This window comes from Mugil cephalus, chromosome 23 (assembly GCF_022458985.1).
Source record: "Mugil cephalus isolate CIBA_MC_2020 chromosome 23, CIBA_Mcephalus_1.1, whole genome shotgun sequence".
In the NCBI taxonomy this organism is placed as follows: Eukaryota; Metazoa; Chordata; class Actinopteri; order Mugiliformes; family Mugilidae; genus Mugil; species Mugil cephalus.
This window is the reverse complement of record NC_061792.1, coordinates 6,620,089-6,636,479: the sequence shown is the minus strand read 5'-3', so window position 1 is coordinate 6,636,479 and position 16,391 is coordinate 6,620,089. Positions and strand designations below refer to the sequence as shown.

The 16,391-nt window shown below is 44.3% G+C and overlaps 1 protein-coding gene across 1 annotated transcript in view; it reads left to right on the top strand.

Annotated features, from left to right (window-relative positions):
* The first annotated feature begins 1,444 nt into the window (after positions 1-1,444).
* The window catches only part of mcf2la (mcf.2 cell line derived transforming sequence-like a), a 37,870-nt gene continuing 22,923 nt past the window's right edge, over positions 1,445-16,391 (top strand). The window contains exon 1 of the mRNA XM_047577176.1: positions 1,445-2,613. Coding sequence (XP_047433132.1) covers positions 2,262-2,613 — 352 coding nt within the window. The 5' untranslated portion in view covers positions 1,445-2,261. The remainder of the gene's footprint in view (positions 2,614-16,391) is intronic.

Genomic DNA, 16,391 nt, shown 5'->3' with positions numbered 1-16,391 from the left:
TCTAAAGACAACAGAGTTAATAACAAGCCCACTTCAGTGACGCATTCACTCCAACCGTGTACTTTAATTACACGGTTTCTGCCTTTTATTTTTAAGGGATTTGTCAGACTTCCGGCCCCGTCCGCGATTTCTGACTCAAACTTGACGCAGATAATGTGGAGATGTTCAATATGGCTGTCAGCAGCTGAGGGGTGGATGGGAGGTATGCGTGGGGCATGCACCGTGCCATGAGGCGCTAGAAAAGACGACTTTTACGAATGTGACTCAACACGTAGGCCGCTCCGCAGTGGATGCAGCGATTACGTGCACCGGCGAATCTGATACAGGAAAGCCCTCGTTTACAGAGCTGCCCAAGTCAAGTTAAAAAAAAAAAAAAAAAAAAAGGCAAGATCTGCAGGAGAGCTCCCCGCCGAGGAAGAAAGCGTCTTTACATTAGTTTGTACTGTGCATACCTACACTCATCCAATTTTCAAATGAATCCAATCTAAATATATAGTTGCCCATTCATGAATATGTAAAATATCTTATTTTTAATTAACCGCACAGCGATATAAATATTTCTAATTTCCCCACTTCTTAAATTAAATTAAATTAATCTTGACTCACTGTTTATGCACTTTATTGCAGAAAGAATGAATATTGGGTATTAGATTTAGTTTATGCATCACTAGTACCTCCTAGTGGCTTAAAGGCGCACTTGCAATATAAGGCAAAAACTCAGTCCCTGTCATTTTTCATGTCATTTTCACTTATTATCATTGTACATTTGTTTCCTGGGGCCGATTTAGTTTTAACAAAATGCTTACTAAGTGCGAAATGTGCAATACTTGAGATTAATTAACGCCTGCACTTGCGAGTGGGACCGGCTGATTGGCTGAGTGGAGGCGGGGCTGCTGTTTGCGTGGGAAACGTGCAGGTGAGGGCAAAAGTCGCGACAGACCTTTAATCTCGTGAACGCAAAACACGTTTGCAGTGAATTTGTGGTGCGGGAGATTTCGAAATTGTCAGTGCAATTACTTAATGAGGCGCACGGAGGCAGCGCAGCCCTGTCGGTGCGCATTCATTCACCTTTCACAGCTGGGTTGCTTTTGGAGACGTTGCCACGCCAAAGTCCATTGTTAAAATGAAATTTAACGGTTTGCATGTCGACAGACAGAAACTGCGCAACTTTTTCATGTTAATTCATAGTCAGAACATTTAGATTGACAATTCGGCATATTATTTTTTTGTGTGAAATGTATATTTAATAACACTGAAAGGATTTGTGAATAAGTGAGCATATAAATTACATTAGTAAACGTTACTTTACGTCATTTGCCACCAAGAACTTTTTTTTTTCAAATAAACAGCTAACAATATGGCTCCCCTGTAAAATTGTATAGTGGTTTTGAAAGTGTCATTCTAAATATGCCATAGACACACAATTGTCTGTCATTCCAATGCAAACACTTATTCATGTCTATGATGTGTTGGGCTTTTCTGCAGCGACAACTCCCACACTTTCTGTTCCCCTTTCTCCGATTTGCGGCCGTGCCGAGAAAAAAAAACAAAAAACGAAAGTGAGTTTGTCCTCTTTCTTTGGGAAAGCTCTCGAAAATTCTGTTGACTCCTTTGTTTCCATGAGCTCCGGACATCCCCCTGGTGCTGCCTCAGTGAACTCGGCTGTTAGAAGTGTCACATTGTGGCGCATGTGGGACTCGTCGTGGTCTTTATTTAGCTTGGCATATCACCACGTCACAAGATCCCAGTCCATATGACTAAGGGCATGCGGCTCTATTGTCAGGCCGGTGAAAGGAGCCACTGTCAGGGGACTGGTAATTGGAAGGGGAATTGGACAAATTTGCTTTGATTGTTCTACCAGAAGTCATCAGGTGTGTGTGTGTGTGAAAGAGGGCCACTTATCTAATGCAAGGCCGCATTTGGCGTTGATGCATGTTTACAACTCAAAACTATTTTGAGCAGATTTTGACTTGACATCATGTCGAAGAAGATTAAAAAAAAAAACGCAAAAAAATAAATAAAAAATTTGCAGGAGAATATACCTATAAGGTATTTGCCTGAATATCTACTACCACGCGCTTTAACTTTTTAGTCGATGCTAGCACACGTCGCGTCACATCTGCCGTAAATCAACACTAACACCGAGGCGCAAACAGATAAACTACCGCCCGGTTTAATGGCAAGATAAAATTAGTGTCTCTGATTTCGTTAACACCACAGACGAGGGAAATTTGTGTTTTGGTACACAGAGGCGTGTTGTTATGTGTTACGCAATTGCAGAAGTGGCTCCAGTGGTGGCCTGTGCGTGCCTCCTCTCCTCCCCTCCCCTCCCCTCTTTCTGCGTGCCGCTGACCAAATTAAATGGACAGGCCGCCGGCCCCTGTTCTTATTATTACTCCCGCCCGCGATCGCATGCACGCTCCCTCGTGGTTTCTCCTCCTCAGCCCGACGAGCCACTTGAGCCTCAGCACTCGCGCTCCTTTCGGAGGCCGCGCCGTTCATGTGAAGGGGAGAGTCCGCGGAGCTCGCGTGTCCTTGGGGCGAGGATGGGGCAACAGACGTCTGCGCAGGAAGACCTGGATGAAACGCCGGAGGTGCTGTCCGTAGTCAGCGGTAAGGAGCCCTGCACTGTCTGTCATGTTGTCGCCACACAGGTTGTACTTTATTTGTAAAACTGATTTATATTTATTATGAATATCTATCAAGGAATTTGGCAAAATTTGGATTCCATACATCACATTTGAATTATAATCTCTGAATACAACCTTTAACTGGAGCAAATTTGACAATTACAATCTGGTTTATAATACTTTATATATATACACACACACACACATATATACACACATATATATTAAAATGAATTCTTAAGGTGTTTGAGTTAATCTACTCACACAAAGATTATGTCTGGCCTCTTGTCTTCTCCTGCCGATATTTCGCCCGTGAATTGCAGAAGATACATTTCAAAATTAAGTCACATGCTGCAAAAAAAAAAAAATTCCAGTTTTAGTAAAACAAGGAGTAATTTGAACTGGTTGTCCTGTTCAAAAATTCTAGCAATTTTATAGGATATGGTAACGTAAATGGATGTATATTTAATAAGCTGTACAAAAGCTACTAAAAGAAACTTGCGATATAATGAAATAATGCAAATGTATGATTTAATTTTTTGGTACATGTCACATATATTCGGTTGCATGGTCTTGAATGTATTAATTTTGCAGTAGAATCTTCTAGCACCGTTCTGCCGCCGCCGCTGCTTTCTAAACGTTCAAGCTCTTCTACTCAACTTTAGCTCTCTCCAGTCCTTTTTCTCTTTCATTTTCAGCTGTCTTTTACAACCAAAGACTGTTTTTCTGCTCGGGTAAAGGTTAAAACCGCCTCTCCGTGCGAGTTTTTTTTTTCAGGGTTCGCCCCAGCCTTTTGCGGAGAGTCCTCTTTTCTTTCGGGAGAACTTTCTGGTAGACTGTGGAAGTTCTTCAAACGGCCCAAACTGAGATTTCAGGTTCTTGGAGTTTTTATTTGTCATTCGCAGCCGTACAGACGCGTGAGATGGAACAAAATGAGTTATGTTCTCAGATCACAGATTATTTTTTATAAGTATCTAAAGAATATATAAAAATATGTAAAAGCAGTGTATGTAAAAGCGCTCTCAAAAGTTAATCCTATTTTTTTTCCTAATTTTAATGCAACAAAAAGATGTTGATAGTTGTTTACTTGTAATAACTTATAATGTTCTTAAGGACTTTGCAGGGAAGGAACAGCCGTCGTATTTCATTTTAGTCTCACAACCTGTTGCATGCAACTTCCTCTGCCGCCGAGCTCTTTGCAAGAAGTGACGGACTCGAAACAGAGCGCTGGTATAAATAGATCGTAATAGAATTAAATAGTACACATTGAAGTTCGGGATAACTCAGTTTGTCGTCGGTGTGATTAGTTTTGTGGCCAATACCGGAATCGGAGGGTACGAGTTTTGATCTTTCGGGCACCTCCTCGGCCCATTAATGAATCCAATTGTGCGCAATTGTGCCGCCACACAATGAAGAGCGCATGACCCGCGACTTTTGAAGACAACGTTGGGAATCTCTGTGTGATTGTGCGATGATAAATCAAGTGAAAGCAGGGGTAATGCGATAATGCGAGGGAGGTGGAGGCCTATACGGATGGAGCCAGGGTAATTTGGGTTTTGGTCTTATTAGCAGCAATGCCCCAAGTCCAAAACCCTCTTTGTGTGAGAGTCATCCTTCTTAGAAATCCTAAGCTTGTTACAAATCACTTTAATAACTCAAAATGCTACATTCGTCTCACTGTTTTTGAGCCTTCATAATTATTTGAAGAAAACCACAAATTTTAATCACATTGTCCGCATTTGTGTTTGGGAGGGGGTGGCCATATATTACCATGATACAACTTAATAATGCTCAACAATCCCACAGAAGAAAAAAATTAAAAGAAAAATTAAAGCGTAGTTGGGCTTCTCTGAATTGGAGTTACGTGAGAAACACATTTATAGTCGAAATAACGGAAACTAAGCAATAAACTGCTCAGGCACAGACACCAGCAAAACGTGAAAGTACAATATATTATGTTTATTTAGAATTAATGCCATTCAAAATCATTTCACCTCAAATATTTAAGTCACAACTCCTGTTTTCTAAAATTGCTGTTTTTGTCAATGGAGTCTGGTGGCTGTCGACCCGGCCGGAGGAGACTGTCTGTCTTTGACCGGCTAATATTTGTTTGCGTTCATCAACCAGACATGGCCTCCAGTTGTGATATACAGTAGGACATAGGATTTCAACAGGGGGTCCGCAACCCCTGGAGGGTCCGCGGAGGCACTGCGGGGGGGTCGCAAAATTTTTGGTTGATTGACATTTTTTAATGTATTTTTTTGTAAAGAAATTTCTCCCACAAATTTAAATTTCTTTAACATAATCCAAAATATTTTAGTAAAGTGAATGCAAAATGATAATAATAATGTATATTTATAAATTTCATTAGTTTAACATGCACATATAGTAGGTAGGGGGTCCCTACTTAATCTCTCCATCAGTTTGGTGGTCCCTGCAGCTGGAGGCACACAAACACACACACTCTTCCGCAAGCTGGTGCGATTATCTGCGGCGGAGGGGGGTCGCGGCCCACCCTCCGCCCCTCTTTTCCTGTGATAAACCCAGAGCCGACGTGATCACACATTCGCGAGGTCGCTTGAGCGGAGGGAGGCAGGGAGGACAGAGGATGTCACTGGCGGAGTTGACTCAAGAGGCCCGAGACTCGTTGCTTCATCTGCTTCACGATCTGTCCGCGTCAATCAATCAGCTGACCCGGCAAACGCACCGGAGCCTCCGACCGACCTGCAGGAGAGGTTAGCCGTGTGTTTTGCTCTCACTCCGTTAGCGGACAGTAGGTTGTTTCGGAGCGCGCCGGGTCTGGTATTTAAATCAACGTGACAGGATGACAGGACAGGATTTCCTATCAGCTCGGGGGAGATTCCCCCTGCTGTTTTTTTCCCCCCCTTTCACCATTCAAACACAACTTCACTATTTAGTTTCCTGCTGATGCTGCAGCGTGTGCATGTGTTTCAACTCGGAATTTGATCACAGAGGCACTTTATTTCAGGGTAGAATCTGCTTAGCTAAAGCAAAAGATTTTCAAATCCAGAATTCGTGGCAACACATTGAAATTAATATTATTTTTTTACCTTTGACTGAAAATACCACATTTAAACCATTTGTAGTGTTTTTCTAAGCAAACGAAGTTCATAATCTGTAACTTTATGCACATGCAGGCTGCGAAAAACGATTCTTCGATGGTAGTAAATCCACTTAATTTTAAATCTAATATACCGGGTATGTCCATTTATGAACGCATAATTCGTTTTGTACGTCTGGTATAGGTTTGACGTCTCATTTCCCGGCGCGTTCTCAGATAAATGCCCCGGCTTTTACACTCTACTTAAACAAATTGAACACGTCAAAATGTTGTTGTATCCTTTTAAGCCGGTGGCGGACCGGCCGGAGCGCAGGCTGCCGCTTTAAGGCCCCGTCCTGTTACCTTGAACGTAGGACTCCTCGGCGTTTAACCTTGGTAACTGATTGCCTGATATTGCCCCCTTAAGTGGCGGCTGATTGCCAGTACAACAGTGGAAATATGTGCTCCCTGTGCTTGCAGGCAGACAAGCACAGAGTCAGAGAAAGTGGTTAGAAAGAGAAGCAGTCTGGTAGATTGGTGCTCAACATGTCCGCGAGCCTTTGCTGTGGCCGTCGACCGGCAGAAAGGAAACAGAATCATAAATTCACCCAGACTGTGAGACAAGGTGAGTGTTAACCTCGACACACTCTGCTTCTACTACTTCTCTGCACCTCTCAGACCCGGGCACTTTTCCTCTTGTCTCGACTTTGTCAGCGGGAGTCATCACTGGGTTGGACGATGTTGAAATTTCACTGATCAATATTTGCGCACGTGAAGTCACTGCCAAGGAAACCAGACGGGTCAGAGGATTAACCTCGTAGACGCTTGGTTAATTTTTGTGTGCGACGACGACAACACCTTTAAGACTTTCTGGATTATGAAGTCAGGCCGAGAGTTTGCCTCGTATTTTTTTTACAGCCCGAGCTAAATCAGTGCTGACGAAACGTGCGGGATCGGTTCTGAACGAGAGGCTGCCGTGGGTGTGCCGGCGCGTTCTCAGGCGGGAGGAGGAAGGAGTGGCGTACAAGAGGACAGGTGTGTGCGCAAGGGAGGGAAGGGAGGGAGGGGAGGGTTTGGGCACGTCGGAGAGCAGGATGAGGCAGTAGCAACCTCCTCTGTGCCCGTGGAGGCGAGGACGATGAGGGGGGACGAGGAGACGGCACGGGGGATGGAGGCGGAACGCGCGCGGCGGCCGGTCCTCGGCATCTCGCCGGAGGAGATGGAGAGCTATTACAGATACACCCAGTGCTGTCAGCAGCTTCTGAGTGAGTTTTGCTTGCAGTGAGATTTAAGCGGCTCGGTTTGCTCTGCTTAGGCGGCGCGTATCCTCCGTAATACGCGCCACATCGATATCGAATGCACAAATTGCAATTGCGCTTTCTGGTAAATTCTCGGTCCCATGACGAGTCACGCTGCGTTTGGTTTTGTCCGTCATGTGTACAAAAAAAATCCAAAAATTACCTTGTAGTTCATGTGCTGGGAAAGTCAGCGGGGTATTTCTGGAGCTGCCCATCTTCCCAGGCTTTTTTTGTTTTGTTTTGTTTTTAAAAAAACCCACAGATTTTCACATTTATTACAGGAAATGTGTCAAAAGCTACACAAGACTTTATTTCTCACTGTGTTTCTGCCTCTATCGGAGAGCAAAGTGCATGTGGGGGAAAACAGTATACTACTACATCCTTATTTACTCAGGGTGGTTCAATAAAAGTTACCATTATTACCTGACAGACGTGTGTGTGTGTGTGTGTGTGTGTGTGACAGGAGGAGAAGGAGGAGGAGGAGGTGTGTGTTCAGGATTCGTCTGCTGTTGAGTTGTGTAGCGTCCGATTGATGGTTTTCAGATCTCGGCGCCTTTCAGGGACGGTTGAGGTCTATTTTGGTCCCTTTTTTCCTTTGGGCTTTGTTCTGAATTTAGGACGCGGTGTGTGTATTTTTAGCAAAAACTATTTTAGAAATGCTCCGTCACAGAGACGGGGCTGTGTTTTTTCCTCGCCGCCGTCGCCGTGATATTCTTTTCTAATTTGACGCGTTAAAACGTTAAGGGGCGACGCGTCAGCAGTATCTAATCATTTCGTGAGGATAAGCAGTCTTGATGGTAACATCCTGTGGCGTTCCCCTGGAGAATGAACCTTCAAGAAAAAAACCTCTGTCTTCCCTTTATGTGTTAAACCTTCCTCTTTCATGGGTAGTCTCATGATTTCGATTTCTTTTCATTATTTCCCATTATACTCCTCCCCGTCTTTGTTTCGGTGTCTTTTTTTGAAATCTGATTAACTTTCAAAATCAAATCCTTAGTCATCATCAAGTAGCTTCTTCTCCTTCTTCCATGACGACTCCTTTCTTTCAAGTTTCATTCTGGGGAAAAAAATACCTCACATTTCCTCTTTTTCCAGAGATGTAAAGTATGGGGTTAGGGTTAGGGTTACACATTACCTCCTTTATAACCCTAATCTTTCTAACCTAAGGACTGGATTTAAGATGTTCTGACTTTCTCTGATACCGATCCTGCATTAAAAACTGCTAACCCCATTGACTCACATCTATTACCTGCTCTTCAGGTCCGGGATGTCAGAAGAGCATCCTGGCCGTCATGAATTTATTCTGTTGTTTTACTAGAACGTGTATTGACCGACTGTCGATAACTTCTTGGCACCCTCGGAGTAAAGGAAGCCGAATTGAGTCTTATAAAACCATAAAAACGCACGGTATCATTTTTATAACTGATAGCGCTTGAAATAAAAAAATATAATAAAATGGCTTCAGGAGTCAAAAATGCTTCTTATTATTCTGGTTTGTTGCTCATCATCATCAGTGTCCTTTTCGTGCTCTTTAGAAAATCAACTTTCATCAGTGTTTTGTTCCATTATCTCCGTTGCCAACGTCAAATAGGTTACATATTAAAAGATATCTCACAAATATCGGCGAAATAAGCGTGTCACAAAAATTACGCCGTAAGAATCCGTTTTCTGTGGATCTGCTCCCTGTTTTAAACATGAAAATGCGCTTTTTGTGTCCAACTCAAAAGTGAAAATATGTTCTAATATCGCAAAAAGAAAGAAAGTTCGCGCTGCTCTCAAAGCGTGTTAAATAACTAATTTAATCAGAATGGGAATGGACCGCAGGTTTTGAAGGGCCCCTTTGTCCGAGCTTTTACACTAGCTTTGATTGGTTAATGCACATCCACAAGAGTCACACTCTGCAGTTTATTAGTTTTTTTTTTCTCTTCTTCTTCATATGTTCTATATATATTTAGCTTGGTCAGATCCTGTTTCTTGAAGCTTCGTAGTGCAGAGGACGGTGACAAAAGAAAATGGTAATCATAGACCATATTAGGATCTTTTCACATTCAGGCGTTTAAGGACGATGCTCATGTTGATTGACGGTGGACAATGGTGTGACTGACTCCCTAACCCTGCTCTCTGGTGAATCTAGTTGACATGATGAGAGCCATCCTGAAGGCAACAGAAAATTGGTCATATCTTCATCTGTGGTGAAGGAACCCTAACCCTAACCCTAACCCTAAGTCCAACCCTAACCCTTAGTCCAACCCTAATCCATCTTGTCTTCCCATTTGTGCTTGAAACTGTCCTCGTCTTCACACCTTTTTCTTCCTGCTGAGCCTCCGCTGCCTGTTCTGGACCTATGAGTCATATCTCGATTGGCGTCTTCCTGTTTACGCCCCGGGCCGGCCAATAGTGTTTGATCCTCGGGCGGAAGGAGTCAATAGTCGACACAAACGTGAGGGTTTTCGGGGGGGGGGTCCTAAATGAATATTTCAGCTTTGAGTTATTCTAGCTCTCGTCTGCGCCACATCCCTCGCACGGACACAAACGGGCTTCCTTTACATCCTCCGCGCGCACGCCCAAGTCTGCTCCGCTTCCCCTACGAACGCGCAGGTGCGCATTCGCCCAGCATCCCTGTTGACTTTAGGCTTCTTGTGTTGGCTTTTCGCACGTGTCACTCGCCGCTAGCAAACACCCACGCTCCCGCTTATATCTTTAACTTGTTTACTTGTCGTCTTCCTTCCTCGTTATAAGGCGAAAAAGGGGAAGTCTTGAAAAATGACCATTTGAGGTGGCGGCCCTCTGAAAAGACCAGCTTAACCCTGTGATTTGAAAGAAGAACATCATGTGCCGATCTCGGCGGTTGGGGTTTAAAAAAAACGTGTGACTGGCGTTTAGCTTTGTAATGCACATCAAGCAAAACGCTTGGCAGTGGATGACGTGCAGAAATAGGAAGCAGATAACCGGTCGTTCTGCACATTCTTGGTGCGACTTTTTCCGTCCGCAATGTAAAAGTTTCGGGGTGGAAGCGTACGTCTGCGCTCGGTGGGTGAGCTGCTGGACGGGGTATAAATCACCAGGGACAGGAAATGATCCATTAACAAGCCTCTGCCTTTTCCTGTCCGGCGGCCAACGTGCTCTATCATCTAAATCAGACAGGCCTGTGTTTTCAAACGGCTCCTAACTGTAAAGGACCACCATTACCGCACAGATCTTTTTACATCCTGTCGTCTCCCCCTGCATCACTTCATTTATTGATAATCTGATCTCAGGCCGTAGACTGAGGGATTCATCTAAATCGAAATCGGACACTGGCATTATTTTTCATGCTGCCATGCAGTTAACCAGCTGTATAAATATCCGTAATTAACTATATATTGAGTCGGCAGTGATGACTCGATGGGAAGTCAAAAGACTCCCGACACAAAGTGAGTGAGATGTTTTCTTTGTGTACCTCCTTTGTGACGGTCAGCAGCGTCGCAGACGAATCTGGTTCTTGTTGACTGTAAATCATCTCCAGAGCCTTTCTTTAAAGGCTCTGTGGGAAAATAAGATGAGAATTTAATCGGACAAAAGGAACTGATTTACTTTGCAAGCATGTATACTTTAGCGTTTGTACTATTCTGGATGTGAGCAAAGAACCAGGAAGATGTTCAATAAACAAGTGTTGGTTTTTTTTAATCAGAGGGGGCAGATTTTTATGAATTGAACCCCCGAGGGTCTCTTCATTTCCACCGGCTAAACTTCTTGTCACTGCCTTTGTGTGTGTGTGGCACACTGGGTCCCCCTGCTGTTTCAACAGGCATTGCGTATGTGTGTTTGTGGGTTTGTGTGTGTGTGTGAGAGAGAGAAACAGAAGAAAACAGAGAGAGGGAGGCATCCAGTCCCCTCTGGCACCAAGAACAAGCTTGTTTTTGTATTATTTACTGTGCTCACACTAGAAAAGGATGTTTCACTTCAGCAGATTGTCATGGGAATTTATGATTTTTGGACACGTTTGACAGTTTTGAGTCGCCTTTCAAGGCTCTTCAAATAGATAATGGAGCAGCAGTCTAGTTCTTCTTCCATCTGCTAAGCGACTGTCTGTCTGAAGACGGATTATACATGGGTATAATTATCCTGAACATGATTCATTATTATCATTATTAGTATTATGTATTAGTACTGGAAGAGAGGACCGTTCATTCTCCTTTATCTGTGGAAGCTGTGAAATGTGAACCTGGGGGCGGGGTCATCTGAAACCCCGCCCCCTTCCCGGGATGGCACACATCGGAAAGTGTGTGTGTGTGGGGGCTGTGCTGTGCGGTGACAGCTCAGTAAGCGGCTGAGAGGCTGTGAGGTCCGCGGCGGCTGTGGCGGAATGGGCTGCCTGAACCTCCACCGGGATGTTCTCTGACAGAATATGAGGCTGTGTGTGTGTGTGTTTTAACTGTGTGTGTGTGTGTATGTATGTGTGTGTGCATGTGGGGGGTATACATGTGCCGGCAAAACCATGGCTCTGAACCGAGTTTCCCAACTCTGCCACGACATCACCAGGTTGTGGCTGCAGCTGAAGATGATGACAGGTAGAGTGTCTATGTGTGTGAGTGTGTGTGTGTGTTGGGTGGATGCACGTCTTGTGTTTGCAGACTGATAAGGCCGTGAGAATTCTGCACATGTTTTCCTGCTTCTATGTTTATTCAGCTTAGACGCTGACTATATATATATATATATAAAAGAAGAAAGCGCATTGTGCAAGTTTGTTATGTGTTTCTTTGCGTGGCCTATCATGTGCTGTCCCTGAGGTGGAGCATGTGCTAAGGCAGAACTAAAGTATATTATGTCATTATGTCACATTTTGCGGTCGCGTAGAAGCTTCAGTGTTTATTACTTGGAATTAAAGTCGGCGCAGGACTCTTCATATGATCTTGTAAATGAGAAATGGTCAGGATTGATAATAGGAAAGAGACATTCAGTTAAAACCACGAATCCAAAGGGGATAGAGGTAACTGTCTACATTTCTCTTCAATATCTTCAGTGTTTTTCAGGTCAAGGAGATTAAGTAGGGACCCCAACCTACTGTTTGTGTCCTATATTAAACTCGGTCTATTTATAAATATGTATTATTATCATTTTGCATTCAACATTAAGCTTTATCTGTTTACTAAAATATGTTGGATTCATGTTAATGCGTAATTAAAGAAATTTAAATTTGTGGGGGGAAATTAAAAAACAAATAAAAAATACATATACAAATATATATAAAAAATGTCCAGTCAACCAAAGATTTTTGTTGACTTAGGTTGATTAATATAGTGGTTGTCGGAGAAGACTTGAGGTCAACAATTTAATGCAAAGTATATTACTAATGGCTTGTTTCTGCTATAGCATGTTAATAGAAAGGTGACCGGAGAGGACAACTCTAAAATATCTCTTTAAAAATGAGCATTGATCCGATTTGTCATGAATAATCTTTACAAATGAGAGTCTTCATGAATTACTGTGTCCTCTCCATTGATTTTGCCTCAAAGATGTTTTCCTGCTGAAGGCGTTACTATCCATCAGCCGGTTACATAATCACATCTAAAGTGGACACTAGCCTTTGTCCTGAGGTCCTGGCCCTGAGTGTGTGTGTGTGTGTGTGTTGAAGTGAGGTGTGTGCTAACGCGTCCGCGCTACAGTACGCCGCGGAGCAACGCTGACGGCATGCTAATCGCACCCGTTTCCATTAACGCAGCGCGATTATTTTCCCCCTCCTCGTCAGTTGGGAGCCACGTTGGGACAAAAACCCCTTTTGAGTGTTTGAATGTCAACATCTCCTCCCCCTTGTTTCCAATAACCCCGCTGGGTTTGCGTTGGTCGGATCGCTCGCACCGCTCTTTTGTTTGCGTTCAACGTGAAGTAATAGGTGTGTGTGTGTGGACGTTTGAGTCCGAGAGGGCGGGCCTGTTTGCCCTGCGGGGCAGATGGACGAAGGTTATCTGGTGAGTCGACTCGCACATGCAAAGTATCGGCTTTTCCTTGGTGTTTGCCAAAGTCAAGATTAGAAGTTGACAAGTCTCGGCCGCGCTCCCGTGCGGCAATCTGGGACATGTCTTCTTTTCTGTGGAAGTCAATGCGGGAAGAAGGAATCTTAAGTTAATAAATTGTCTGTTTGTATTGGATTTAGCAATGAAATAGGATGAGTCTTTAATGATACCTGAGGGGGATGCAACAATTAGAACCTAGGGTTACGGTTATGAACTAACATAACCTGCAAGAGACATTGCAGAGGCAGACTTCTGCCTTATTTTTAACATTAAAAATGGAAGTAAGTCCATATATCCATCCCTGGGGCGACAGGTCAAATCTTTCTTTTCAACGTGCTCTAGCAAGTCTTTCAAAACGAGTGTTACTTTCTGTTGGGGACTGCTGACCTTTTGATCATGACCTACTCACATTTCTGCGCTCGCCCAGATCGTGCCGAAGTTAACTACTAGAATTGAGGCGCTTTTGTCGAGGCTCCGTCCGACACCTGTTGTCACATGCATGCGCGAGGTAAAACGCTGACTGTAGGGGAAAGAAAGAAAAAGAAAAAAATAAAGCTGCAGGGAGAGGAAAGAGTGACTTCCAGCGCATAATGTAATTGTGTAAAAATAAGTTGGCTGAAGGCTTATTTTAGGGCAAGTCAGAACACAGTTGCGTTGGATTCTTGTCTTAGTAGTTGCCTCCTGCTCCTTCTCTTTGTATGTCATTTCCTTTTTTTTTCCCTCCCCACTCTGTCCTTCAGTGTTCATGCTCTTTGTTCTGTGTAGTGGTGTGTAATGACTGGTAACTATGGCTGGAGGCGACTAAAAAGAGCTGCTGTTATATCAGCTGAGCTATTACTTTTCTTTCTTTCTTTCTCTCTGATGGTCGACAGAGGGTGGAAGGGAGGAGGACCTGGATTTTAAACCCACAAGACAGGCAGCGCGAGCTTTGCAGTTTAGCGGCTTGCACCGCAGATCGCTCCACAGCTCTTTGGGAGTTACTCCATTCAGAAATTCCCGTGAGAGAGAGCTCAGGTCGGAGAGCGTTTCGGCGCCACCGAAAGAATTTGACTACAATCAAAGTTTGCGGGTGCAGAAAAGGGCTGAGGATCGACTCTGGTGCCTCATACTAGTATTGGAATATAGTGAAAGCATCCCTTTGAAAACCACAACTCAAGGTCTCAGTGTGGACCTGTACTGAACTTGTAGATACACATCTACTGTAGCCTACTCTATTTGAGGTTGGTCTGTGTAGCTTTAGCCCGTAGTGAAGGGAAACTGAACTGTAATAGGTCTTCAAAAGGGAGTTCAATTCAGGGTCCTTGACCTGAAAAACGTTGAAGACCCCTTCTCTGATCTTTCATTTATTGCAACTCTTCTGTGCACTGGGTGGGAACCGAGCGTCTGTTAGTGTTGTGACGGCAGCGCAGACTGCAGACGGAGGGGACAGTAGCGCGTTGTTTTGCTGAGATGATGATGGTGATGATGATGCCACCAGCTATTCAGTGGATCGGGGCTCGCTGCCAGTGACAGAGTCGGACGTTGAAGCCATTGTTCTAAGCGTAAACTCAAAGGAGGCAGAGAGCATCACTTTCTAAGACGCTTAGAAAATGATTTGAGATATATGAAGTGGCAGCTCCTCCGCCGACATTCATGTGAACATCAGTAGTGTTTTGTCGATCTGCTGATGTCTCTTGAGCCACACTAATTCAAGCTTAGCATGTGGGGGGATCACGCACGCACATAGACACACACATTCCAGGCCACCGTTGGCCCTGTGACCCAGTTGTTGTCCGCCGCGGTGCACGTGTGCATGCCAGCCTCTGTCCTGTACGTGTTTGCGCGTTAGACGCCCCACGCAGCAGCGACAGATGGAGCCTCGGTAAACCCTGACTATAATGCCAGATAATAAAGCCCAGATTCCCTCACAGCAGTGCGCGCACACAGCTACATGATGGCCACTTGCTTCTCTGCGCAACTGGCCGCCGACGCCGCTCTTTCGGCATTTGATGCCAGCGCAGCAACTTTTAACCCTCGCACACATGCCTCGTTTCTCCGACCTAGTGCCTTTAAGTCTGGATTCCAAGGCGGCCCATTTGGCGCATACCAGGCCAACATATGACATTTGACCGACGCCTGGGTGCTGCAAGTCTGCTCTTATTTTTGCATATATTAATCCTTTTCCAGGTCCTCCACATTGTGTTTCTGTGTGTATGTATGAGGTCTTGTTTGTGGCTTTTGTTTTTGTTTGCATGGTCCTCAGACAGGGTCCTGCGCGTCCACTCGTGTGCGGACACCCGACAGCTTCCTGTGGCTTTGAACTTTGAACCGGGCCACCAGCGCTGGCAAACATTAACAAGCAGGGAACAGCTGGCCGCCGGCTTTGAACCCGGCGTTGTGTGTTTAGCAACCACGACCTGCAGGAACATGACTGCAGAACAAAAGAGGAGGATGTGTGCGCCTGTGCCCGAGTGGGACAGCAGGAGATTACACTGACAGCAGCAGTATGCCTTTTTTTATAAGACGGAACTGATCTTTTGCACCGACAAAACCAAAGTGTCTCATGAAACACAAGGAGCCTTTGCAAATAGTACTGTCACAACAGTGGCAGGCGGAAATCAAATGCGTACACACCTACACAAACACAAAGGCAGGGATCAACACCATCAAGTCAATGCATCTTATTACATAAATGGATGATGCATCCATTTTCAGGGACTCCCAAAACAACAAATACACTACCTACACAACTATTTGTTTTCATTTTGGATTAGAAATGTAATCCCAAACTATTTGCTTAAGTTTCTGAATGGTTTAAATAAACACATGCCTACTAAGGCGTTCTCCAACATTTACTTGCACGTACTGCTATAAAATCCGGCAATCACGACTTGTCTGATCAAGTAACCGCAACAGAAAGTCTTACAAAGAAACGCAGAAAACATGCCAGCTTTGCATTGCTCCTCACCCCTTCCGAGGCATCCACGGTATCGGCTACCACCAGGCCGACACATTAAATATGTAGGCATGTGTAAAGAAACCCTGTCCTCCATTTCATCTTGTTGAGACTGGAGCACCTTTTTTTTTTTCCGACTGCCTCATTCCCCTCCTCCTCCTCTTCTTCACTATCTTTTCACCCTTCTAAATCCAGGGCTTATTCCCCTGAGGAGTGTGAAATGGTCTGGTTCCTCTCATACTGTATTCAAGCCCCGAAATGATGCGTGTAAACTGTCAAATGTGTCACTGCTGTATTACTAATACGCAATTGAAAGCAGCTTGAAAGTTCATTTAATTCCAGAGAATCATGCAGATCCGAACTTTATAAAATTGAGTTAAACGATTATTTAATACAAAGATTGTTGTGTGTTGTATTTTGCCCTTCAGCTAAGCCCCTAGGAAAAAAAAAAAAAAAGGATGAATGAAGTGGGGT